The sequence below is a fragment of the Pagrus pagrus genome (genome assembly GCF_965226575.1).
Source record: "Pagrus pagrus genome assembly, chromosome: 2".
Classification (NCBI taxonomy): domain Eukaryota; kingdom Metazoa; phylum Chordata; class Actinopteri; order Spariformes; family Sparidae; genus Pagrus; species Pagrus pagrus.
Window position 1 is genome coordinate 24,282,451 of NC_140186.1, and position 26,206 is coordinate 24,308,656.

Here is a 26,206-nt window from a genome sequence, read left to right on the forward strand (position 1 = left end):
TAATTTTCTGACCTTACCAGGCTTGTTCTAATACTTGTCTTTACCCACTTGGTCATTATATATAATATATTATTTCAAAATATTGTGAATATATATTGTGTTTCTTGATAAAACCTAAAAATATTGCAATATTATTTTAAGGCCATACTACCAAACCCGTCTTTCTATAAGAATCACAATTTGATTTGCATGAAAGACAAAGACAGTGAGATTAAAACCATTACATTTTAATCAATGCAGTAATATTGTCACTTTTGTAGCCCTTAAATTTCACAGCAGTGAAGGCTTTACAAACGTAAAAAGCAAAATGAAATCGATTTGAAAGGAAAATTTTATTTCCGAGAGTTTAACTAGTGCTCACATCCAAACAGTGCATACTGCTGGACCAGCTCCTCCATGCCCAAACAGGTAGGTCTGTGTATGTCAGTCTGACACTCTGCTTCTGTGGGCCAGTACTCGATCCAGGTTCTCTCACCGAGTACGTACTGAAACCTAAGGAGAGCAAAAGGAAAAACACCTTGGGTCAAAAACCCTCAACAAAAACTGTGCCTTTAATCACTCTGACTGACTTTGATTCAGAAAGCAGTAAAACAGATATAAAGTTTGATGGAGACAATATTATGATGGGATGCACTCACAACACACATGCACATTCACTCAAAGAACAAACTTACGATTCATTTTGGTCATCTCTGTGAATATCTTTGGATGTCCCCATGATAAGGTAGGTTTTGTCTTTTGTCAGATCTAAAGACTCCCTGCAGTGCTGATAACTGAGGAAAGCACGCAGGTGATTCTGGGGACCCACATCATTACTTCCTGTGATCAAAATGCAGAAGAAGAGAGATAAGATGCTTAAGGATTAAATGCATAGCTAAAGGTGCAGTACAAAACATTAATGTTGTGTTCTCACATATTCCAAGTGGAATCACACTTTAAAAAATGGTTCAACGTTTAGTAAAAGTGAAGCTACAGCCAGCAGCGGGCTAACTTAGCTTAGAATAAAGACTGGAATAAGTTAGCTTGGCTCTGTCCAATCTAAACTTGTTTGTGTAATGCATACAAAAAATAACTTTGGGGGCATCCTGGTCGCTCAGTTGATTTAGCATGCACCCCATGTACAGAGGCTGTGTCCTCACTGCAGTGGCCCAGGGTTGGAATCTGACCTGTGGCCCTTTGCCTTTGCCCTTTTCCCCCTTTCCTATCATCTCTATAAATCCCATAATAAAGCCATTGAAAATCATAGGTCACCATTCATGGGTGGTTATGTACTGGACTATTTCGTGGCCAGGACCAGTTAATTACTTGAGTATCCACTGGTTATTTGTAATGGAGGCTGGCTGGCTGTAAGGGACAGCTTTATAGTGTATTTAAGGTAAAATATGTGACTGGTGTCATTGTCTCATCTACAGTATCTTTCAGCAAGAAAGGGAAAACATGTCTCCTAAAATGTCAAACATTTCCTTTGAATGACCAAGAAGTTTTATTTCTAAATGCAAACAGTGTTGCCCATAAAATTTCAGAAAGAGACAAAAAATTGCGACGTCATCTTCCTCTTCAAGGCACCTTAGAAACACTTAAGGAAAAACATAAGTGGATAGTACATTTTAGGCAGTTCAAACATGAATACCCACCTTCCTTGATGACTTCCAGTACCCGCATGGTGTAAATGTCAGTGGACTGACCGTCCTTAAATTCTTCCAGCCTCACTTTGTACACTGAAGACAGACAAGATTGTTAGCTCACTTGCTTAACTCTCTGAAGCTTTTTTATTTTTTATTTTTTAAAAGAGTACTCAATAAATAAATGCAGATCATTTACACTCTTACCAAAATCAATTTTGCTGGTCTGTGTACTCTCACAGGCCATAGCTGTGCGCTGTTCATTGCTGACTTTGCCCTTCTTCTGCATACTGCAGTTCTCTGGAAGTATACAATAGGCACGTCGTAAATATACAATGCGATTGAATTAACACGTGGATGTGATGTTGATGGTTGAGGGCGGCTTTATATAAATTGCATTTTGGTATGTTATGAGTTATACTTCAGCTTAACCCAATTCCATGACAATCTCCATTACCAGATCTTAAATTGGCACTTTACTGGTGGTATATCATAGGATAAGACATCACAAGGAGCTCTATTCCTCCTGAGATGCAGACTTTTATTACCCTCTGAAGGCAGCTTTCAAAAGACTGAGAGAATATAATCCCAATGATGTCATCATGTCTGACAATGATAACATTGTCTTTCTGTTGGTCTGTCAGTGGGTCTACCACTTTGGTCCAGACACAAACATCTCAACAAGGAATGGATATATTTTCATGAAATTTGGTAGAGACGGGGTCAATTCTAATTATTTAGGCCCTGACTTCTACTATTGCGCTACCAACAGGTTGACATTTTTTATTTTAATGACATGTCTCTATTTGATGTATTGCAATGAAATTCAGTTCAGACATTCATGTTCAGGGTACTTTGTAATCACCTCTGACTTCTGCCATGCCATCATTGTTTAAAAAACTTAATTTGGGCATTGTTTTTAAATAAGATGGTGACATGATACTGTCAGGTTGTTAGTTTTGCCACTGTCACATTTATGTTAAAGTGCTGCTGTGCATATGTACAGCCTCTCAGAGCCAATGCCATGCAAATAGATTCTTAGTTATTTCAGCTTTAGGTCACCAAAGGTAGGTTACATTAATAAACTGCTGCAGTTTATAGACAGTGCAGGACAATAACAGCCAATTATTTACGTCTGTGAAGCACAATGTTGGTATTCTGATTATGTGTTTGTTCAAGAATTTCAGAAGTAACAAATTTATGTGAGCAGAATATAGATTTGGTCATCAGTAAGACATCATCCTGTTTACCTTCAGCACATGTGCATTCATCACCTCTACAGAGCCGCAGGAGCTGTCCAGCTCTCCTCTCTGGATGGTAGAATTTCACACAAGGTGTCTCTGCAATGGTAAAGAGAGATATTGGAAAAATATCTAACTAAAATGGAAGGAATCTCTGTCTGTATCTATGCCTTTCCTTCAATTTTTTAGACAACTGCTCATCCTATTGACTTCACATTTGATGGGTGTAATTCTTAGGGCCCAGGGAAGTGCAGTGTTGAGTGTAAAGTTGTTTGGATGAGCAGTTCTCGAAAAAGCTGAAATTAGAAATACATTCAGTTGCCTACAACACGGCACCTGACAACATGGTGAGAATGCAGCTAACGTTCGTGCTGCGAGTATGTTACATAGGAATACAGCAATTTGATTTGTTTAAGGGACCAACAGTACAGGATAGTTTTAGGTAAGGATCATGATTAATAAGTATGTTAATTATGACAATAATTATTAATTACAATAATTACATTAATTACGTAGGTAAGTACTAAACCAAGTCATTTTAACACAAACCACAATCTTTGTGTTTGACTTTTCTTAAGAAATAGAAATGTACTGTTGAGTGGGTGCTTAGCTGATATCGATGTACTGTTTACGTATCATCTGAGTAAATTGTGTCAATTTCCGTTCTTGTGATAAAGGAATATTTCCACAGGGGGAGCTGACTGAAGTTCATTCATGGAAGTTTAGAAAAAACTTGCTCTGTAAGTAGCTTTCATCAAAAGTTCAATTCTGAGGCTGTTCTGTATATTGACCATATTCACACAGCAGCCATTTTCCTCTGACACAGCTGTGTTTGAGATTGCAAGCCATTTAAACAGGGTGTCTGAAAAATTGTGCTAATTTCATTCCTTCCAGATTGATCAGCAACTAAAAAGAATGGATAGTGAAAATCCAGAGAGACAATAGCTTCTGTTAGACAACAGCTTATTTTAGCATTCAACGACCTTCTAACATTACTGTTTGATAGTGTTACACGACACGATATGAAACTATCTGTACTGTAATCAAACAGTAAGTTAGCAAGGAAGTGGTTGGATGCTAACATTAGCTAATGGGTTTCCAAATACATAGTTTTACCTCAACCAGTTGAGTAGCAACTGAAAAGTTACTACACAACCTCACTGTGAGTGATGAAATGACAACAATTTTTTAGATTTTTTATATAACTGTGTCGGATAGCATTAGTAAATCAGGCTCTGCCCTGGTCCCTGTGTCCATGAACAATCATTCAGATGAACAATAAAGTTATCTGGATCACAACCTCATGTTCAATGTGCTAATGTTAACCTCTATCAGAAGTGATTCCTCCCTGCTCCTCATCACAGGGCCGACCGGTGTCTAAACTTAATACATAGCAGAAAGCTTTCAGTGTAAAGTTACTGGTAATGTGTGAAAACCCTCTAGTGGACAGAACGTATAACAACCACTGTAGTAGTAGTAGTAGTAGATACTAGTATTGGCTGTGCATAAGCCTGTGTATACAGTGTGGGGGTACATAATAAATATTCCTAATGGCCTTAATTTGAACATTAAAAATGTGGATATGATTTTAATATAAAATAAATAAGGCATGAAATGAGATTACAGAGGAAGATTGACAGCACTACTACTTATCCACGGCCTTAATCCATTATCCATTCTACTCTGACGTCACTCACGTTCATAGTATTCATAGACAGACACAGCAGCTGGTTGTAAGACGCCCACTTTAAACGTCTGATGGATCCTAAATGTGATCTCTTCTGGTCGTGTGTGAGAGACCTGCAGAGAGGTGTAACGGAAAGGTGAGATAAAGAGAGAAGGAACACGGTAGTGAGAACAAGTATACAGGAAGGAGACACTGATGTCTTACCTTGTCCAGGTAGATGATGAGAGAGCCTCTTTCTGACAGAATTGTGTTCATCTCATATTTTGCAATTATGGGGGCACGTCCTTTGGACAACTGCACACACACACACACACACACACACACACACACAAATAGACACATATCAGAAAACACATCTCGTTTCTTCACTTGCGAACCATATATGGGTATGCCTGTATTAGTAAGAGCTCTTACTAAGTTCAGGTCGTTTGTGTCAACGGTGAAGCCAGTTAACAAACCAATATCCAAGATAGACATGGTTGCATCGTGCTCCTTGTCCTTAAACCTGTGCAGAATATGGACAGCATAAGCAAGGTAAAAATTGGCCAGCACAAACGGGTGTGAAGGCTCATTCAGAAGAAGTGTATACCAGCATATTTTTCTGATTCAAATAAAGTTTGACATGGGGGTGGAAAACAGGGCAAGACAATTAAAAATTACGTGAATTCAACAATAAAAAACAGAAAGGCAAGGAAGTAAAGCAATGTAGGGGCCTCTCAACATTGGGCCTCATGCCCAACGTTTTCTAACCAGATAGTTGACTTATTGATTGTACTCACAAAACTTGTATTCTCAGCTTATAGCTCATCTCATACGCTTCATGTTTATCTGCAGGACAAAAAGATTTAATTCAGCATTTAGTTTGTTTTTCTTATAAAGCAAAAAAACATACGTGGCAGGTAGATGGATAGGCAGCAGGACAAACAGACGTGCAGACAGGCAAACAAAATGACCAGGCTTTTTTCCTTGAAGGTCCAAGTCTGACACTTGATGGTTGGCGATAATTAATTAGAGATCCCACAAATTTCACTTTTACCTTTTGACCTTAAACAGCATAAACAGCGGTTCTTAGTTTAATGTTTTGAAATCATTGTTTTCATTTATTTCACTAGAACCATCTGGTAGGCCCAGTCTGCCAATTTTGGCCCGCAGGCAACACTTTTGGCATCCCGGAAAAAGACCAAGGCAATCCGACAAGCACTTTAAGTGACATCCATCAAAGACGAGTTACCTGGGATGAGCTCCACTGACACGTTAAACTTCTGACAGTCACTATCCTTTTCACTAGGAAGGGCGTAATAAAGCGACACCATCTGTGACATAGATAAAGTGCATTTTAAGATGTGAAAAGCTAACATTTGGGCCTGTAAAATAATAATACAATAATTTAAATGCGATACACATTTATTTCTCGATATGTTGAAATCTCCTCAAAAACACTTTAAAAAAGCTAGGACTGAATGCCAAAAACTAATATCACAATATTTTTGACCAAATAATTTGATATCAACAGCAACAGTGTTGTAAGGGTGAGTATCGGTACTTTCACAAAGTATTAACACAATATGGTTTTTGATGAATGTTGCCCAGCCCTCAGTCTTAATCATATAGTCCACACACAAGGTAAAAACAATTATTTCAACTTAACGTGTGATTTTATAAGGGCACATCAATAAATAATAAATCTCAGAACAAAAATATATGTTACTTACTGTCACTGTTGCTTCTCCTGTGCCTGTGGCAGTCACTGTCACATTCTCATTGATATCATTGGTCTGTGGGGATTTTAATATGCGCATAAACACACACACACACACACACACACACACACACACACACACACACACACACACACACACACACACACACACACACACACACACAGGGGTCAGTAGGAGAAAGATGCAAAAAACAACAGGATTGATGACATTAATGACCAGTTTTTGTGTGAGAGTGTGTGTGTTCTCACTTTGGATGTTCTCGTGGTGTATTGGTTTTGCATGTTGAAGTTGAACTTGTCAGGTTTTGACCTGCCTGGCAGTAAAATGTCCACATTCAGATCATACTGTGGTTCTTTAGCACTGGCCCAGTACTCAGCTACAGCCTGGTATACCATTATAGTAGCCTGGAGAGAAAAACAGCGACAGGGACTTAGATTAATAGGTTATCAGCCCAGATGAACTAAAAAGGATGTGCGCTTAAAACAGCTATAGGTGCAGTGTGGAGGAATCTGTTACCTGAGTTGATCCATAGCCTCCTCCCACCTTCTTCTGCTGGTTGAACCATCTGACAACAGGCTTGGCATCTTCAAATGCCTTTAATAACAGGAGGCAAGTAAATGTGTAAAATGTAAAACATTAAAAATAGAGAGAAGTCATGAATTGTTAGTTTTACTTTAGGTCACGGCCTGTCAGTTTCCAAAGCTATCCTTCAAACATCTACTGTAAATTAGTTTTCTATTATGGCACAGTTAAACTGCAAATACTTGACACTTGTCTGATACAAACAGGCTAGATGATCAAATCTGTCTCTGGTTTTTATACCTCAAGTCTAAGTCTTTGCAACTTGTGTGAATGTATGGTCCATGATGTTCTGTAAATGCTAGAAGGAATTAGCTCATTTAAAAAAGTGCATAACTTCACCGACATTTAGGCCATTTATAAGACAAATTTCACGTTTTGCTTCTAAACCCTCTGCTCTTTTAGCGAGGCAGCATGAATGATATGTTCTATTGCATGACGTCCTGGTGAAACTCAAGTGGGACATGCTCACCTCGACCTTGACCAGTGCAAGAAGAGCATAAGCTGTGGCCTCCAATGTGTAAACACGTCCCTTTGGTACTGGCCAGTGAGACAACTCTGAGAAGGACACACACACAAATAACTTTAGATTAGTATGCTTTGGGTAAAACAATCTTAATTCACTATTAATTCCCCAATCCCTAATCTTAAAATATGAATCCTTAAGAAAAACAAAAATGGAAAAGAGAACATAAAATGCGCTCACTTTCGAGAATTTTAACTAATCTTTCTATCCTTGTAAAGTCATTTGGTGTTTCAGAGTGAAGATTCACATGAAAGCCTGACTAATAAATGATTTTTATGGCCAAAAAAGATATAAATTATTGGGAGAGTTTAAAAAAAAAAACATGTTTCAACATGCGCGCTTCACATAATGAAGCATTTCTGATAAACATCCCTTAAATTTAGTTGTACAACAAGTTGGCTGAACAAGTTGAGAAATTACACTGTTCTGGTGGACAATTTAATCAGACTTTGTTTCGAAAATAAATCAAACATATCTTTGGCATTTTTGTACTAAGTGAAAATCGTCTCATAATATAGATTGTACCAATGTGGCAGTCGGCTCTAATGAACCCATTATAGTAATTAAACACGGATTCAGAGTCTTTACACCTGTGAACCGTTTCTGAATAAGTTGAAGAATATTTTTGTGTGACGACACCTGGGGAAATAAAGTTATTGAGGATCTCCCGGTTCAGTTTGTTTTCATTGGCCAGAGCGTATGACGTCATGGCAACAGCATATGGGTTGGTGAGGGTGGGCAGGCGCTTCTCCAGGTAGGCCGCTGCTTTGTCTACACTGCCTGGCAGACTCTGGACAGAAGGGGAAAAACATGTGGGAAAATGAGAGGAAGGAGAGAACAGTGTTACCATAAAAGACTGTCATCTTGGTGAGGTGACTGTAATCTATCTATTTTAAATATACACTTCTGAATCTATTTGTGTGTATGCTTTTTCCGTGGTTTCAACGTTCCTAAAGGGTGTTTCTCCAGAAATGTTGAAAAATTAAAATATGCTGTCCATAAATCTAAACAAATGTAGCTGAAGCAGCCAAGTTATATTAGAATGAAACTGCCTAAGTATTATATTGCAATACAAAATGCTTTTCAACCAGCTCATGGAGCAAATGTTAGCTTAATTAGATATCTAGCAACAGCTGACAAAATCTGGCAGCAACTGATGGCTAAAATGCAGCTGTCTCCGTCTGAAATGAAGGACTCACTGCTTCAAAAATTATTAATAATTTCAAGTGTTAAACCTGCCACTGTTACCATTGTAAATTGCATTATTTGCAATGGACAGCTTGACGGGAGCAGCCACCCGGGGGGCAGACTCAACAAATGGTCAGTTGCTTCATTGGTTCGGTGCTACACAAAGCTTTGTTTCGCCCATCACTAGTTGAAGTCAGTACATAAAGAAATAAACGGTGAGGGGAAAAGATTTTAATGAGTTGAGGTACTCACATTGACAGTAGCAGCACATAGTGTGCGTGACTCCTGCATGGCAATGAGGCAGAAGGCCGTCATGGAGGCATCTGAATCTGCGCCTTGCACATCGCCCTACACAAGCGCACACAAAAACATGTTTTTGAACACATGACCGTTAATGACATGTAATTGCATCCAATCTCGACTTGCGACTTTATCAGCATTTAGTTAAAGGGGCACTGTGTAGTTTTGCAGAAGAAATTCAAACTCTGACTTAATATTCACAATATTAATGAGGTAATAATACAAACTCAGAGATGTTTATATTATACATAACTGAATAAACAAGCTGTTCTCAGAGGAAAATAAGGTCCCAGAACACTGTCTGAAGCTAGAAAGGTGGCAGGGTCCACCAAATATAAACAAAGTATAACAGTATAAAAATTGTGCTGTCCTTTAAGGTCAGTTTGTTTATTCAGTTTGTTAAAAAATCAGTCAATGAAGCTCTTTCTCTTCTGATTAAACTTTCTTCCGCAAAACTACATATTGCACCTTTAATGAAGTGATTTTAGCGAAATCAGTGCACGTACAATCATCTCTCCGTGGGAGACTGCTCCAACTTCTTTAAACATGCCGTCAGGTTGCTGTGCATTGAGAATCAGAAACTTGACAGCCTCACAGATGAGTTTCCTTTCCACTGCCACGATATTGTTGGCCATGGCAAACACCTTGGCAACGTAAGCTGTCAGCCTTTGAGAGGAGAGGAGAGGAGAGGCTGTCATAGTATAATTTCATTTATTTGCACATGAAATACACCTATAGTCAGGATGTAAGTCAGAGGAAGATGTGCAAACATTAAGCTATGAGTTCATGAAGGTCTGGATGCCTCACCAGGTGCTGCTTTTCCTCTTGGCCCACACAGCAAAAGACCCGTCATCTTTACGGTAGGCAAGCTGATTCTGGTAGCCTGGGCATGAACAAAACACACAATCATTTTATGGACTGCCATTCAGCTGAATCTTAGTGTTCCTTGCTTGGACCTCTGGTCACCAGCAATTCAGAAACTTTACAATCCCACAAAGAGGGCCATCATTAAGATTTATGTTATTTGTGCTAATGAATAAATCTGTGTGTGCTTACCGGTCTTGATGTGTTGGAGGGCTTCACCACGTTTCGCAAAGCCCACCTCTTCCCACTTATTGGTTTTGTCCAAATATGTGGCTGCAATGACAGGTAGAGTCATGCGGATCATATTCTGCTCTCCACAGCCTGAGGGCTGTTGGATTAGAGTACCCATTGATTGTCCACTAATAGCATTCTCCACCAGTTGTGATACTTGTTCTCTCCCTGCATATACACACAGAAACAGAGAAATTAAAATGTTATAAAACAAAAGGAAAGAAAAAAGTAAACAAACTAAAAGCAAAGGTAATTTTTTAAGGACTAGGGCCATTTATCACGCAACAAGCCTAAGTTTAACATTATATCTCACCTGTCACAGAGATCTGTGTGCTAGCAGGTGTGTTTGGAGCCATATCTTTTTTAGGAATGTCACTGTTAATAACTACCTTTTGCGTACCACCTAAAGGGAAAACAGTGGAAAAGTTGAAAGATCACTTAACAAGTGATAAATACATAATATTTTTAAATTACACAATAACTTAGCAATGTAATGGGTGAACTCACCTACACCTTTATGCGCTGGGTCGAGAGCTACAATCTGAGGAGACTTAACCAGCACACCTTGAGGCTGGAAAATGAAAAGTTAGGACAAACATTAGAAAACAAATCTATTCCTTTGTCCTATTTACAAAATATACAGTATACATTTTCATCAAAGTGAAGCCCCAATAGATTCCTCTTTACCTATTTTGCACCAAACAACAATCAATGTTGTTTATCTTAAAGCACAACAGTTATTACTGAACGTTAACCACATGTTTAGAACTGCTGCGACGATGGCGCCCATGTTACCTTAAATTATCATAGAATCTTTATATTTCCACAAACCCAACCAAAACACTTTCACTTCCTAAACTAGATAATTTTTTTCATCAGTGGAGGATTTTGGACAAGAGAGGGGTTAGATCAGATGCAACTAGCTCTTAAATATTTTTTGCTTGTATTGATCTTAGTTAAGCAGTCCCCTTTTTGTGTTTATGAAACATTCATTTATTAATTCATTCATTCTATCAGCAATAATATGTTGATTATAATCATTCATGCCTCATTATTCATCAACTCCAGTTGTATATATGTACACACATATATATATGTATTTACTGTAAATATATACTGTATGTATATTAGTGGTCCTTATTCATCGTCCATGTCCCTTTTAGTTTAATAAATAACCTAAATTAAGTTGTTGTATTTGTGTTTTTCTTTATAACAGAGATGGAGGTTAATGTAGTCAGAATTTAGAGTTTTCAGTGATAAGACTGATTCATTTGATGTGATTAATTTGCATCCTAATTTATCAATCAATGGTGTTGGTGCCAGTTCTAACGAGAGCTTAATAATATTGCATATATTAGGTGAGAACGCTACACCAGTCATCCACTGTTCAATGTGGGAAAAAAAAAAGCTCTTCACTCACTAGAGTAAGCGTAAGAGTGTGTTTCTCTTACCACCACCCGCAGCATCCTCATGATCCCATCATTGAGTGAAGAGTCTTTAACAGCTGCTTTGACCTCTATGCGGTATTGTCCTTGCTTCATGGGAATAATGATGAAGGGTACAGCTCGTGTAGTTTGGGGCCCAACTTTGACTTCCTGACGATACTTTCCACGTTTAGAGGCTGAACTGCACACATCTACCTCCTCAATCAGATCCACACGTACCTTTAAAACGACATGAGAAAAAAGATGGAGAAAGACACTGAGGATGTACGTGTAGTAGATCAAAGATGAAGATCCCCCATAGAGTGAATAATATGGATCACAATCATCAGTTTTGCTTGAGGTCACCTAATTATGATGCATCTTTAATTTGAAGAAATGTAATGCTTTACATTGTTTCCTAGAGAGTGATGGAATGTAACTGAGTACATTTACTCAAGTACTGTAATTAGGTATATTTTAGAGATACTTGTGCTTCAATCTATTTCCATTTTATGTTCATTTTCTGCTACTTTACACTACCCCTCGGTCGGAGCTCTGAAGGAAACACCTGGTGCAAAAAATAAAGAATATCTATTATCTGAATAATGGAAGTGCAAACTCTTGCAACTGAAGACACTTTGTTGTTGTGTTTTTTATTATAATGTGACCATAGACACGTGGTCTGTTAGCAGATTTACCTGGACTAATGTTTTATTCCTGGCCAGAATTATAATCCCAATCTGCATTTGGAGGCAAATATTGGGCTGGACATCCCAGCCAATTTACATTTGTAAATTAATTTATTTTATTGGCAAGTGGATTGAAAAAAACACTGATAATAAAATAATTAGTGAAATACTGCATTTTACAATTCACTTTGTGTCCTTTGGATACTAAAGTACATTTATTGCCAGAAAATGTGTATTTTTTAACTAATGTACAGGCGCTTGTATAGCTGGTAGAGAGGGTGACCCATGTACTGGCTGAGTCCTCAGGAGCGGCCCAGATTCGAATCCGGCCTGTGGCCCTTTACTGCGAGTCTTCCCCCACTCTCCCTCCCCCATCTCCTGGCACTCTCTAAGCTGTTCTGTCAAATAAATGCTAAACAGCACAAAAATAATCTTAAAAAATATGAAATAAGAAAAAAAAGAAGTACATTTTATATTAGATACTTTAAGACTTAGTAACGTCTTATTTGTATGGGTGACTTTCTCTATTACCAGTAGTAATATTTTCTGAGAATATCTTTACTTTTACACAAGCATGACTTAAACGTACTTTAGGTAATTTGAATGGAAAGGCACATGTAAATATTGTAGTAAGGTTACCTCAGTTCTGGGGCCGCCCTCTATTTGAGCTGCTATTAAGCTTATCAAAGCCTGAAGAAAGGGTTTTCTTTATTCTCTTTTCTGCCACAATTTGTATGTCAGTCCAGTCTTATTGGTTCTGGCCTAAAATATAGTCAAAGAATAGCCGAGACTTACAGTGGCAGGATCAGGGCTGTAGTTGTGGAGGATTGCCTTGACTTCTATCTGCTCTCCTCGGACAGCTGAGTACGGCAGCCTGAGATCAATGAAGAATTCCTTCCGGACAATTACCTCTAATGGTTCGCCAACACAGATACCTTAAAGATAAGAGGGATACAAAAGAGAGTAATGAAAAAGAGAAAGAAAAAGTATAAAGGTGTGGAGTGAGAGACAGATTTTATTCACTGAATCCTCACCATGAGTTCTTGACAGACTAATTCCAGTGAACTGCCAGGTTGTGATTGAGTCTTGCAAAGGAACATTTTTCTCAAACGTTGTGGCGTCACTGAAATGAAAGAAAAGCGTTGGCAAAATTAAATGCATGATATGTATTTTCTGTCACTAGGGGTCTCTCTATCAAAACAATACAAAAGACATTTGCAGAGTGTTGTGTGGGGAGGGCAGGACAGGGTTGGATGCAGAGCCAGGCCTTCTGGAGGAATAAACACCCAGAGTCGCATTGGATTCTGTTCTGATCTGGAGCTACTACCAACTGGAGGAGAGCTCAGAGACTACTTTCTTTTTTACTTCACATCATGAATGTAACATTACAGAGAGGTCAGGGGGAAACAAGGGTCTCTGGTGAGTGCTGAATTAAGTGAGAGGTTGACCTGAATTCACACACAGATACACAAATCCTCAGTTTGTTCTGTTACTCACTAGCTTACGGCTAATGTACAGTAAAGGGATACAGCATTTTGGGGCGAATAAGCACTGGCCTGAGTAACACGAATAAACACAACTGATCCCATGGTTAAACTTGCATGAGTAACGGCTCGCTGCTGGTGAACAAACCAATAAACAACCACCATTGCTGATGAAAATCTATCTGAATGATCACAGACGATGTTATTTAGTCATGTTTGCCAATTTCCATAACATGGAAGGGACAACCAAATAAAACGCACTGTTAGCGTGGGTGAACTTGTGGACTTGGGGGTGGGTTGGAAACATTTGGGATATGTACACAACAAAATATATAACAAAGCTCTAGTCATTTTGACATTTTAATGCAGAAAGTCTTTAAATGTTAGTGGCATCATTAATGAAGTAATCCTTGTATTTTCTGTGCGTACAGGTGTCAGTAACCTCACCAGTTTGGTGATTGTCGAGCGCAAGCAGGCAGCTTGATATCTGACCACAGCCAACTTTCAGGGAACTGGGTGCGAGAAGTGATTTCACTACTGTCCATGTAACTGTTGTCATCTTCTTCACCTATAGTGTCATTGAAAAGGTTATTATATAACATTGGAAGGCAGTGATTTTTTTACCAGTATGACCATAGATAGAAACTACCCTCCCTCCGTCCCTTGTCCCCGTCTCTTACTTCGAGCCAGTTGGAGGCTTTCCTCGTTCCTGTCAGCTAGCTGGTTTTCCATCTCCTTGCAGCAGAACAGGAAGGCCTCGACACAGGCTGCACCATCCACAATGTACTCACTGCGTGTCTCACATGTGTACGAAAGAGGGGTTTTCTTCATGCCATCCGAACAACATTCGCGCTGCATTTGGTTTTCATATTTAGACACTGGAGACAAAGAGGGTTGTGGGGAGAGACAGAGGTGTGAAGGTACAGAGTACAAAAAGAGGGGTGTAATCTGAAAGTGATGGAATGTCTTGGCTCTTCATCTTCCTCTGTTTTAAACCGACCCTCTGTAATGAGTCTTGAGTCTTGATCAGCGTGGAAATTGTTTGGTCCCTGCCTGTTTCTACCAGCTGAGAAATATTGCTTAATTCAGGTCTGTTGTGCAAAGAGCTCAGTTGGAGTTGGTATATTCATGCTCTCTCTGCTTGATCACTCTAACTCTCTTGTTACCTGTCTTAGCAAGACTTCCATAAACTGCTTACAAGTGGTCCAAAATGTTTCTGCCAAGCTCCTGACCAGGTCCGCCAAAGGATCCCGTGTCACAGCAGTCCTTATGTCTGTACACTGGCTGCCCATCACATTCATTTTAAGATTTTAAGATCCTTGTAATCACATTTAGAGCCTTGCACACTCAGCCACCTGCCTATATTACATAGCTACAGCTGCCATACAACAAAAGTAGTGCTCTGAGGTCCTCTGATGGGTCTGTTAACTGTTCGCTCCAGGCTGCACACAAAAGGAGATTTTTGAGGTAGCAGCTCCTACACCCTGGAAGGCTCCTACTGGACCTGCACTCTGTGGACACAAGAATAAGCTTTGGCCTTGCTTTTGGTTAATTTGTGTGTGTGTGTGTGTGTGTGTGTGTGTGTGTGTGTGTTATTTTAGCTGGTTGTCTGTTACTGTCTTTTTTTTTTTTTTTGCTTTTTCTTTTTCTTGTTGTTGGGCAAGGGCTCAAATGTAACTGTATTCATTCATATGAAAGGTTCCACAGTCCAGCTTTAGAATGAAAATGAAATATATTTCCCCTCTAGTTAAAGCTCCTACTTGTAAGCTAGTTGGAGTCAATAGTTGTAAGATCTTGATCTAAGAAGTCTAATTCCCAACTCGTTGCTTTTAGACTAAAAAATCAACTGCATCTTAAAAATAGGAGCTTTAAGTCAAGTCATTTTTAGTAGCATCCCCTCCATCCTTAGACCCTTGATTTGTAAAAACGAAAGACTCTTAACATAGAAAGGACAGAAAGTTAGACCTGCTCAAGGGCAAGAGAAGAAAGACCCCTCATTTGAAATTGAATAAAGAATAAAGTGTCAACTCAAAGTGTCACTATCTTTTCATTAATATATGGCACTGGAAAGAAATTCTTGGAGAAGTCGAAAACAAATAATGTCCAGAGAGCATGAAATGTGAGGTAGAAAATGACTGAATATGTAGTTATTGGCTTGTTTAGAGCTGTTGTTCTTACCTAAGGTGGTTGTAACGTTCATTATTGTGTTGGATCGCTTCCTCCTGCTCCCGGTGGGGGCCGGACATTTCAATTCTGGAAACACAACAGCCACTAGATCTTCAACAAAACCCAACAAGTTCCAAATACCTAGACTTTGGTTTTGCATAGTAAAGTTGATGTGATGCTCTTAAATGTCCAGTGTGTAGAATTGTGTCAGGATCTATAGGAAGAAATGGACTACAATATTTAGAATTATGTTTTCACTTGTATCTTGTGAAACTACAACTCTTTGTGCTTCAGGATGAACAGACTCCTAAAAGGCATCCATAATGACAACTTGATACTTAAAGGGTAACTCCACCAATTTTACACATTAAAGCAACATTATGTAGCTTTTTTACCTTAAAATAACAGCTTCAAAATCATGTGTCTTGTAATACGGTGAATGGTGTCTCTATCTTAGCCCTCCTGTCACTTGTTTCTGCACTATGTAACTTCAGTGAGAGGGTAGGATCACAGCATTACATACGTGTTTACCTCAACATACAAGTTTTCAACACGTAACATTGTTATGATGTCATGAGTTTTGATTACATATTACATCTGGCAAATTGTTACAGACCTGGAATTAGTTTTTAAGACAGTGGTGTTGCACTCACAAACTGTGGGGGCACCAAACCACACAATTTCTACATAATGTTGCTTTAAAGTGTGCTACAGGTCTTGGGGAGTACGGCTGCATATGTGTAAAAGTAGTATAAATCCAATAGAGGCTCAGAGAAAGCTGCATGTAGTCTGATACATTTCCTCCAGTGATTTACTCAATGGCTAGTTGCATTGTGGGTAACGTAGGCAGCAAGTTTTGGAAAGCAGTCCACTGGTCTAAGATTGCACTCCTATGACACTGTTGGAAGCGCTGTGGACAGTTTAAAAACAAATTATCAAAATCGAGAGATGTGGCGTTTTTTTGTTCCATGCATTCTTCTTCCTTTTTGAAATTCTGCCGGCCAGATGGTAAATTTGGCAGACCGGCAGACAATCACTTTCCCACACGTTTGGAAGGGGAGTTGTGAGGCGAGGGGTATTCATTTGGTTGCGATCTGCATCCTTATCACTATATGCCACTCCTACACACTGGACCTTTATAATCAAAGCTAGGTAATTTATCTGGTTGTTCACCTGGACCTAGTGTGGGTATGAGAAAAATGGATGAACAATTGTACATCTCATTTGTTGAAATTGCAGTACATTGTGTTTATTTGCCACATTTACATATGTTTATTCAGTAAAAATGTTAAAGCTATCATCATAACACCCCTTACAAAATGGTCAGTTCAACCAAAAGGATATTATCTCATTTAACTCTTAGTGGTATTTGGCAGATTTCTTTTATTGCAATGTGCCCAAAGTATATTGTTTCTGAGACCCCAAAACAAAAGCGTGAATGAGACTTTGTTTGTGGTACTCACAATACTGAAACATTACACTGAAAAACAGTAATAAGTCATTTCAGGGTTCATGTCAGGGAAGGGTAAAGTAGTGTCACCTTGTCTGTAGGGAGTCCCAGAGGCCGTGTTGGACTCAAACAACAGCCCAGCATCGAAGAACACACTCATACCGTCCTTTCCTCCACCTGGTGTGCAGCCCGTGTCGTACTTCTCTACAATGTCCCAGACCTGAGCAAAGAGGACGTCACACACAGAAATAGAAAAGGACAACACATTGAGTTACCCTACGTAAGCTAAACAGACATATCTGTAAACTCATGTTACAGTTTTGATATGACTTTAGAAACAGTAATTCATGCAATGCGTTTGCTACATTACAAATTCATGCCGGATATTATTTGATCGCCTTTCAGTTATTTTCAAAGTTATATAAGAAATGAGAAAATGCCTTTTTCTGAGTGAGGCGGTGCTTGTTGTTGAGGACGTAGATGCCTTTGTCAACTGCCACCAGTCCCACTGTGGCCTCTGGGTCTCCTGTGACCTTCAGACGAAACATCCTGCGAGGTTCATATGATGGAGCAGGTCTGGATGATTCCAGCTTCAACTAGATTTGAAGGGGAGATCAATGAATGAGACATGCAGTTTTTTATTTGTTAAAGCAGCATGCTCAAACTTGGCTACATCAGTTTTTCTCACCGAGCCCATGCAGGAGTCCTTGACATCCACCCAAACAGAGTCTGATACCACTTCATTGTCATTTGTATGGTAGTAGGCAATGATGCGGAACGATGGCAGCATTTCTTTGGTAATGGGAACTATCAGGGAAATCAGTACTTGGCCTCTTGTGTGGTATCGGCCTTTTTTCACCAGTTGACCTCTGCTCAGGATCTGGGGACAACGAATTACACATCAGTCTCTAACCAACATTAGTATATATGTATACACTACACCACCTGCTGAAATCAACATAAACACTCATGCATGTGCACAAACAAACACATGTACAGATGTAAAATATCTCTCACCAGGTATGTGATGTCTTTGTCTTGATTTGAGTTGAGGTTAAGGTTGATTTTCAGGTTGTCTCCTAATGCCAGCTCAGCCGTATCCACACCTGCAAAAATGACATGTTGCAATGAGTGCTAGACACTGAAAAGATCGAGTGCATGGCACATACAGTACTTTGCCACTGCCACCACCATCACAACTTTTTCCATTTTACTATCTGCTGTCATTTCAGGATGTTCCTCACCTATGTGGATGTAGTTTTTGCTTTTTGTGTTATATTGGAGAGCTTTCATGGATGCTGATGCTTGCCTCTCATGTGTAATAAGAGGATCATTGGTCTTTGCCTGCAATCAAGGACACACACAGGCAAACATGCACAAAGAGTTAAATGCAAAACAGTCTCAAGTCTGCCCTATTGTAACCAAGCCTTGCCTGGTGTAACTTAGCTCACAAATAAAAGACCGGAATAACAAAATAACAAAAAGACATATAACCTGATGAGAAATTATACTCATTTTCACAGTAGCTCGACATAGTACAACAAAAAGCTGGTCATCATTGCCAAATGCAAAATTTTGAGTCTTCATTTCAGTGCTGTATTAGATGTGTTTTTTGTTGTCGTTTGTTTTAATTGAGGTAAGGCAATTGAAATGAACATCTATTAGGCTGCATTCAGATCAAATCCGGCAGTGCGGCAAAACGCCAAAGGGTTGTGCAGCATTGTGAGAGTGTGGGAGTGTCTCCATGGTCCGTGTGTGTGACATGTTGTGAACGTTAACCACGCCCGCAATCAGTTTGCCAAAGACGAATTTGCTATGTTTTTATGCTAGCAGTATGCTGGTCCTTTGAGTGATCATTTTTCCACGATGGAACAAAAATAATAATAAACAACCAGGATGTGAGGCAGATCATTACGGTGTGTTTTAAACTAGGGCACAGGACCAAACCGAGTGATCACAAGTGAAACATCACGCTACCAGAAAAATATCCATTGTGTTCCATCTTTAGCATTTAGCCATGCTAAATAGCATGCCTTGCTCCTCTGCTTATGATCACAGTCATGCCTCTGCCAGAGCAGGTTAAGCGTGCCATTGTTATGGTGATCGTCAGCATCCACATGTGAAAAAAAAGTGTTTTAAACCAGTGCACAATGCCAAACTGAGTGAATACACATGACATTTGATTGCCAGTTTATGTGATTGGCCACCGCAACGTGACGTCAGGCTGCATTTCTGCAAATGTTTCAATTTTTTCACCACAGCCAGCTATGTTTTTTTTTTTTTTTTTGGGAACTCTCTGCAGTCACCATCGTTTTCAGTGGATCACCAGATTGTATGTGAATGTAGCCGTAAGCATCATCTCAAACTAAAACACAAGTAGAGTGAAGAATGTCTCTGTGTCTCTCTCAGTGCAGGACCTGACATGACTTGCAGGCCTGGTTGAGCCGACGTTAACCACTTGTTTCTGACTGTCTGTGTATGTCCTCAATGACCGCCCAGATGCAGCATACAGTATGTGTATGTGTATGTAAAATTGTGTGTGACTGCTGAAAGCCATCTAAATATAGTATTGTTTACATGCAGCCCCTATGGCTAATTTAGCCAATATGGCCTAACGTCGCAAATTTGCGACAAACGGAAAACTATCGGTCAAAAGTACTCTATTTTGCTTTTGCTAGCTACATAGACAAACAATAAGCAGACATGTATTTTTATTTTACTATACCTAACCTCAAATAAGACAATCCATCTGCGTTTGCAGCTTTGACTCGCTAGCGCCAAAACCATAAGTGATCGCCATTGTCACCCAGATGTGACTCCCACTTTGACTGGTCCTACGAGAAACCAGTGATTGCAAAACATTCCTAGGTCCGTATCGAAGAGGAATGAACCGACATTGGGGGAACACATGCACTATCTCAGCTGCATTCTGAATAGAAGCATTTTGAGGCGAATTTGCGACAATAGGCGTTAAGGGGTTGCATTATTTGATTTTTGGCCACCAGGTGGCAGAAAAAAACAACAATATACAGAGCCTCCATACACTGTGTCACATCTTCTGAAAACATCTTCTTTCCTCTCAAGCAGACAGAGAACAACATTTGCATTCATTTGGATTCATGTTAATGGCCACCTGACAGACTGGCTGTGATTTCCAAAATCACTCTCATTGTAGTTTTGTTTTGGTATCCACTGACTAATAAGTAAGATATCTTGTATTTTGACTCAAAGGAGCACTATGCAGTATTGGGGAAGAAATTTTAACTTTGAATATCTAAATATTTAAATATATGGTAGCTAAATATATATAAATATTTACAGGTAATAATACAAACTAAATATTTATTTTTTTCCATAACTGAGTAAACAAGCTGTACTCAGAGGATAATAAGGTTCCCAGAGCACTGTTTGAAGGAGGCAGGGTCTGCCAAAAGTAAAAAAATCTGAAACTTTTATTAAGTCATGAAAACAAAGACAGTTTGTTTAGTTTGCATTGGTATAAAAAGTCAGTCAATCAAGAACTTTTTAAAGATTAAGATTTAAAATTTTGTTCGCAAAATTACATAGTGCACCTTTAAAGATGCTCCCATATCGTACAGTAAATGTGTGAGCATCAGAACCCCAACAATCAGCTAAGGAAACCAACAGTCTGCAATGATAGCACTGCCTGCCAAAGGATGATAATGTAAAAAGGCAAAAAATGTCAGTGACTTACTGTGATTGTCAGGCTGTCAATCCTTGCCTCTGTATTGATGGTAAGCCTTGCCATGCCATTGGCAGCAGTGAGACCCTCCACCCGGCCTGGATCAACCACCACTGCAACACCATGTGCAGGAGTGCCATCAGGATTCAAAACTTCAACCTGCCATCAGAGACACAAACAGCTGAACTATCTGAGTGCCTTTGCATCATAATGGAAATACATGAAAACATTGCACTAATCAATTATAATTATTAAAGGAGCATTAAACAGCAAGAGTGACTGTACTTCATTATAGCGTAATCTTTTTCTGTCAAGGAAAGGATCTTTTCTTTTTCCAAAGTACAACTGTAGATATACTTCTGCTGTTAATGTATGTTAATGTAAATAAGTACTTTATGTACTTTACCGCAACATCGAACGACATTCCTGGTTTGAAGTATTTGGGTGTTTTCTTGAAGTGGATGGTGTACGGTGATGTGACAATCTGGATACCTCTTAACTCTGCCTCCACCATTTCACTGCCTGTGAGTTGATGCAGAAACACAAACACATTCACACACAAACTGATGACGCAAAATTACATCCTAAAATTTTACACCGTCTGAATTCGTATGGATCACATGTGACTAAACATAGCAAACAGGCTCTTACCGCTCTCCGTCAGCACACTGACAGCTATAAATATGGAGCTCCCAACTAGGTCGCTGATTTTTTTGAAGGTCTGTGTGATGTGCTCTCTCTTCAGTGTGACCACCCCAGCACCTTTCGCAATCTAATGTGATATGATACAAAAATGTGCCTTGTGAACAGTTGGAGGTACTTTTACTCAATGTGTAAATTGCTCACTCAGTCGGGCGTCATTCTGAACGGCCTAAAAAGTACAATATAATTATCAATTGTAGATAGGAATCTAACAATTTAACAAAAATAACTCCAGACATCTGAATCAAAGAGAATCCTAGACATTAATCATGTTTTAGAGTCTTGCAGATTTTGTGGCACAGTGTTAATAATCAGCTGGCAGAACTGTATGTAACCACTCACCTGCACTCTCTGAAGAGAACCTGGAAAGCTCTTTTTGGTACCCTCTTGAATAACCCCAAATACCACATACGCCATCCCATCCACCTCTTCACCAAATAGATACCTAAAACCACAAGGACATTTTTAAGCCGGCAATGAAGTAAAACAGGACAATCAAAAACACAACAGACTAAAAGAGCCACAACACAACCTCTGAACAACATCCTCTATTTTCTCCTCCAGTCAATCTACCAGTCAAACCTGATCTCTTGAGCCACAAAACAAAAGCCTTCACATACCTAGCTTTGATGTTAACGGTGAGCTCTGGACTGTCCACGTAGAAGAAGGGGCTCAAAGGGATCAGCTTCACCTCAAAACTGGGCAGCACTGAACATTTGAAAATGTTTTATTGAATATCCAATAAAGTCAAAAGTATGTGAATATAGAAGGTATATATAGGTTTTACAAAAACAGTGCAGGTAATGAGGGACTTACCATATTCTTTGACTTCGAACTCTGCAGAATAGCTCTGCTGTGGGTTGCTGTGGAACTTGGCCACCACCTTCCACAGTCCGGGACTAAACGCAACAACACACAACAACACATATTCCAGTAATCAAGTGAGTCATTCAAGTATTCATAACATGTTGAGACTGAAGGTGACACGTGAATCAGACAAGTTATTTAAATCTTACTCAAATGAGCTTGAAAGCACTTGTTGTTTATACTGTCCCACAGAAAGCAGCAACACAGAAACAGTAAGGTCTAGAAGAAGGGGTTAATGTTGTCAGGTTGGCCAGAAAACTGTACAATAGATAGACTGGTTGTACTTTTATTGTAAGTCTTTTAAGTCTGATCATTTCAGTTCATAGATGCATTTATTTTAACATGTCTGTCTGTCAACTTGGAATTAAAGTTTATATCTAATCAGAGACACTCTAGATTAATTAAGTAGCTATCTAGCTTATACACTTTATTTTATTTCTTAAATTGCCAAATTAATGAAATTCCCTACACAGCTACCTTGCACCTTGGCAGATCGACACATAACATGGAAATTAATTGTACAAACTGCAACATAAACATGTTATTTACTTTAAAGAGTTTACTTTGCATAATTCTAATTGATTCGAGGTATTATTACCAGCCAGTAATGTTTTCAGTTTGTGAGCCTGTGTGTGTGTGTGTGTGTGTGTCATCATGGTATAATGCAGTCCTGGCGAACCCAGGACCCAGAAGCTATTGTGCTTTGCCAGGTGTTCATATGTCTGTCTTTCTATGGACAGATTTTTGTCAGTGAAATAGTGAAATGACACCTCAAAGGTGTGATGAAAAATCCAGTCAAAATGAATGCAGGGTTAAAAATGGGCGTGGGCTGAGCAGGTCGTTGATCTTTTTGAAGTTGGGGGCACTGAGTTTGAAGTTGGGTAAGGACTGACTCATGAGTACTGAGTACTCATGTTATAATGTAGTAATCACTAATTTGTACTCATGGGTCGGAACATGTTGACAGGGGTCGCAGCTGTTGAGATCCCATCACAAGATGATCTCTAGTTTGAATTGAATTCACTGGTTATTTGTGCTAAAAGGCCAATTCAATTTAAGTAAGATACAGCAGGCTACTCACCTGACAATTTCACCAAGTTTGTAATCTCCTGAGTGGATCCCTGATTTCAGAGAGACTGGATCAAGTGGTAAAATGATGCCTTCAGGGGTCTAGAAACAAACGATATTGTATAAAACAGTGACCTGTACCAGCTTACAAGTTCATTTAGCAAAGCAATGCTTTTATTATGTCTGCAGTCCATGAGCCTAGTCAGTGTCTAGACATCGGCTGTGTTAAATGTGCAACTCAACCACTAGAGGGAGGCATGCATTTATTATTATAGTGAGCGGGAGGACAGGTGTTACTGAATATACACACCAAAGCTAACAATGACACAAGGTGTGCCAGATGTGTTTCTGTTTTTCTGGTGATTTGTGGGCAAGTGACCCATTATGCACTGTGATGTCATCTCATTCAGAGGTGTTTTGCTTATCAGTTCTGTGTTTATTAAAGATAAAACACAATACCACAATCTCAATGGCAATAGAAGCATCCGTGTTGGTTTCCTCGTCCCTCTCTACAGGCTCCATGAGGGGTGTCACTGCAAACATCCTGTAAAGAACTGACAGAGAGAGAAAAAGTTCATTTTGCTGGTGAGTCATGTGACTGTTTAACAACTTTCTGACTTCACTTCATTATACTTGTGTCAAAATAACGGTTCATCTTACTTTATTTTATAATGTGTTTTATTGTTTCATTTGAAAAAATAAATAAATAGTGTGATATATATTTTCTATTGTAATATCTTTGCTTACTAATGTACAGACAGTGAACTCACCTGTGCTTTCGGGGGTGTAGAGGGTCTTATCAGTCTGGATGAAGATGTACCCGGACTGGAAGGACGCTAAGACGACTTTCTCCAGCAGTCGGTCAGGGAACTGAGCTTGCAGGTACACATACTGCTTCATGTTGGGATCTTTACTGAAGTCACCAGCAGGGATCTGAAACACCATGCAGAGACGAAAGCAGAGCATGAGGAGCAGAGATTGTTCGTTTGTGGTCATGATACAGTAGAAATTAGGCCAGCTTACAGAAACATAAAAAAAATACAGTAACATTTCATTTACCGTTATTTGTGCGAGCTCCTGGAAGCTGTTTCCACTGGTGAGGGTCACAGTTGTGGATGCCAGCCTTTTGGTTTTGGTTGGATGGTTCATCACAATGACTTCGACCCTAATGTCTGCTACTGTGCAATCTTGACACTCCACAAAGATGTTTTCTGCTGTTCCTACCCGCAACAAGTTGGGGGCAGACATCACCTGCCTGCAGAGCAGAGAAAGATGGAGAATAGATGTAGTCACTGTGCAGAGGACGCCACATGCTGTTTAGGATTTCCAATCCAATCCAAATTTATTCATAAAGCATGTCACAACGACAGTTGGCCAAAGTGCTGAATAGGATAGGATTTAATGAAAGAACACGTTCTTTCTTGTTGGATGCATTTAAGGCATTTTAATCAAACACAAAATAATGAAGTGTTCTTGAATTATATTCATGTGCCTGTAGGGGGGAAATATTTCCAGTATTTCATAAAAAAAGCACAAATGAAAAAAACAAAAAACAAGAAAAATAAACATTGACTCATCTTCTGACCCTTCAGGTTTATCTTGGGACCCTTTGGGGTTCCTGAGCCCTCAAGTTGAGAACCACTGCCTTGTGTATTAAAGTTTCAATTCACCCAAATTGCCAAAGACAAACAAACAAACAACAAAAAGCACATCTGTTTGACAGGTGCGGACCCTGAGCTCCAGCATGGACTTCACACTCAATAAGTGATCCATTGATTACCTTGATTAATTTCCAACACTGGATCAATGCAACATTTCATCACAGGTCTATGTTCTGTTGCCTTGACTGTGCAAACTCCTTGACTCATGTAACACAAACTGGACTGCAGCTTCTCATTATGCAAGACAATAATGAAAGGGATTGTAAATTGATTATAAATGCAGAGATCCTCTGATATTGCTGTTGCTCCAGTTATGATGCTGGAACAACCTGAATATCAGGGAGATGAACAAACAAACTGTATGTTTCAGCACAGTTTTCTGTGAGTGAATTCAAGCTCAGTGGTGGTGTAGCGCTGGTCTACTTACAATGGAGCTCCATCAGCCAGAAAAGCGAGAGAAGCAAAGGCCAGAGAGGCCCCGAGCCACAGCAGAGTCCTACCCATCCTCCTGTCTGATCCTGATCTGCTGTCAATGTAAGCTCTCGCTCTGCAGCGCCCTCCTTTTATCTACTCTCCTCCCTCCTCCCGTACCTCCAGTTCAACTCGGTGCTATCTCTCCCTGGTCCTCCTCCCTGTGTTTCTGTACACAAAAACACATGATTTCCCAGCAGCAGTTGAGAAACTTTTATCTCTGCACTGAGGGAAAAGATAAACAGTAGAAAATCAATGAGGGTTTACATGTCTGACTAATTTCCGAGCACACTGTTTATTGCAAAATACAGACAGAGCTATCCTGCACTTAAGATGTTTTCCAATATGACGCCTTTGTTTTCATTGTCTTTTTCGTGTTTGGGAAATTTGAAATGTCATCATTCTTAATCTGAGCCTGCTGAATCAGCATGCTTCCACATTATCAAACGTACTGAACATGCACAAACAAACACACAGACAACTAGTGGGTAGTCAGTCATGTTGAGTCATTTCTGGGTGAAATATCTGGCAGGGCTCTTTTGAATTTCAGCAACAGGGATTT

At 39.4% G+C, this 26,206-nt stretch overlaps 1 protein-coding gene across 1 annotated transcript; it reads right to left on the reverse strand.

Annotated features, from left to right (window-relative positions):
• Nucleotides 1-206: 206 nt before the first annotated feature.
• Nucleotides 207-25,695, reverse strand: LOC311269744 (complement C3-like). The gene is made up of 43 exons (XM_084374112.1): nucleotides 25,601-25,695; nucleotides 24,572-24,767; nucleotides 24,283-24,445; nucleotides 23,972-24,066; nucleotides 23,526-23,614; nucleotides 22,394-22,476; nucleotides 22,198-22,285; nucleotides 21,920-22,022; nucleotides 21,527-21,647; nucleotides 21,282-21,397; nucleotides 20,888-21,034; nucleotides 18,417-18,516; nucleotides 18,190-18,278; nucleotides 17,861-18,052; nucleotides 17,613-17,768; nucleotides 17,263-17,392; nucleotides 15,735-15,809; nucleotides 14,237-14,434; nucleotides 14,004-14,124; nucleotides 13,107-13,195; nucleotides 12,868-13,007; nucleotides 11,411-11,623; nucleotides 10,467-10,530; nucleotides 10,273-10,362; nucleotides 9,921-10,127; nucleotides 9,672-9,747; nucleotides 9,371-9,530; nucleotides 8,817-8,912; nucleotides 8,016-8,166; nucleotides 7,323-7,408; nucleotides 6,788-6,865; nucleotides 6,520-6,675; nucleotides 6,263-6,325; nucleotides 5,782-5,863; nucleotides 5,330-5,378; nucleotides 4,965-5,055; nucleotides 4,755-4,844; nucleotides 4,561-4,663; nucleotides 2,873-2,962; nucleotides 1,830-1,922; nucleotides 1,635-1,718; nucleotides 675-819; nucleotides 207-492 (listed from the first exon to the last, which is right to left on the reverse strand). The coding sequence occupies exons 1-43, from the start codon at nucleotides 25,675-25,677 to the stop codon at nucleotides 351-353; spliced, it is 4,977 nt and encodes a 1,658-aa protein (XP_084230238.1). The 5' UTR covers nucleotides 25,678-25,695; the 3' UTR covers nucleotides 207-350.
• Between the last annotated feature and the right edge of the window lie 511 nt (nucleotides 25,696-26,206).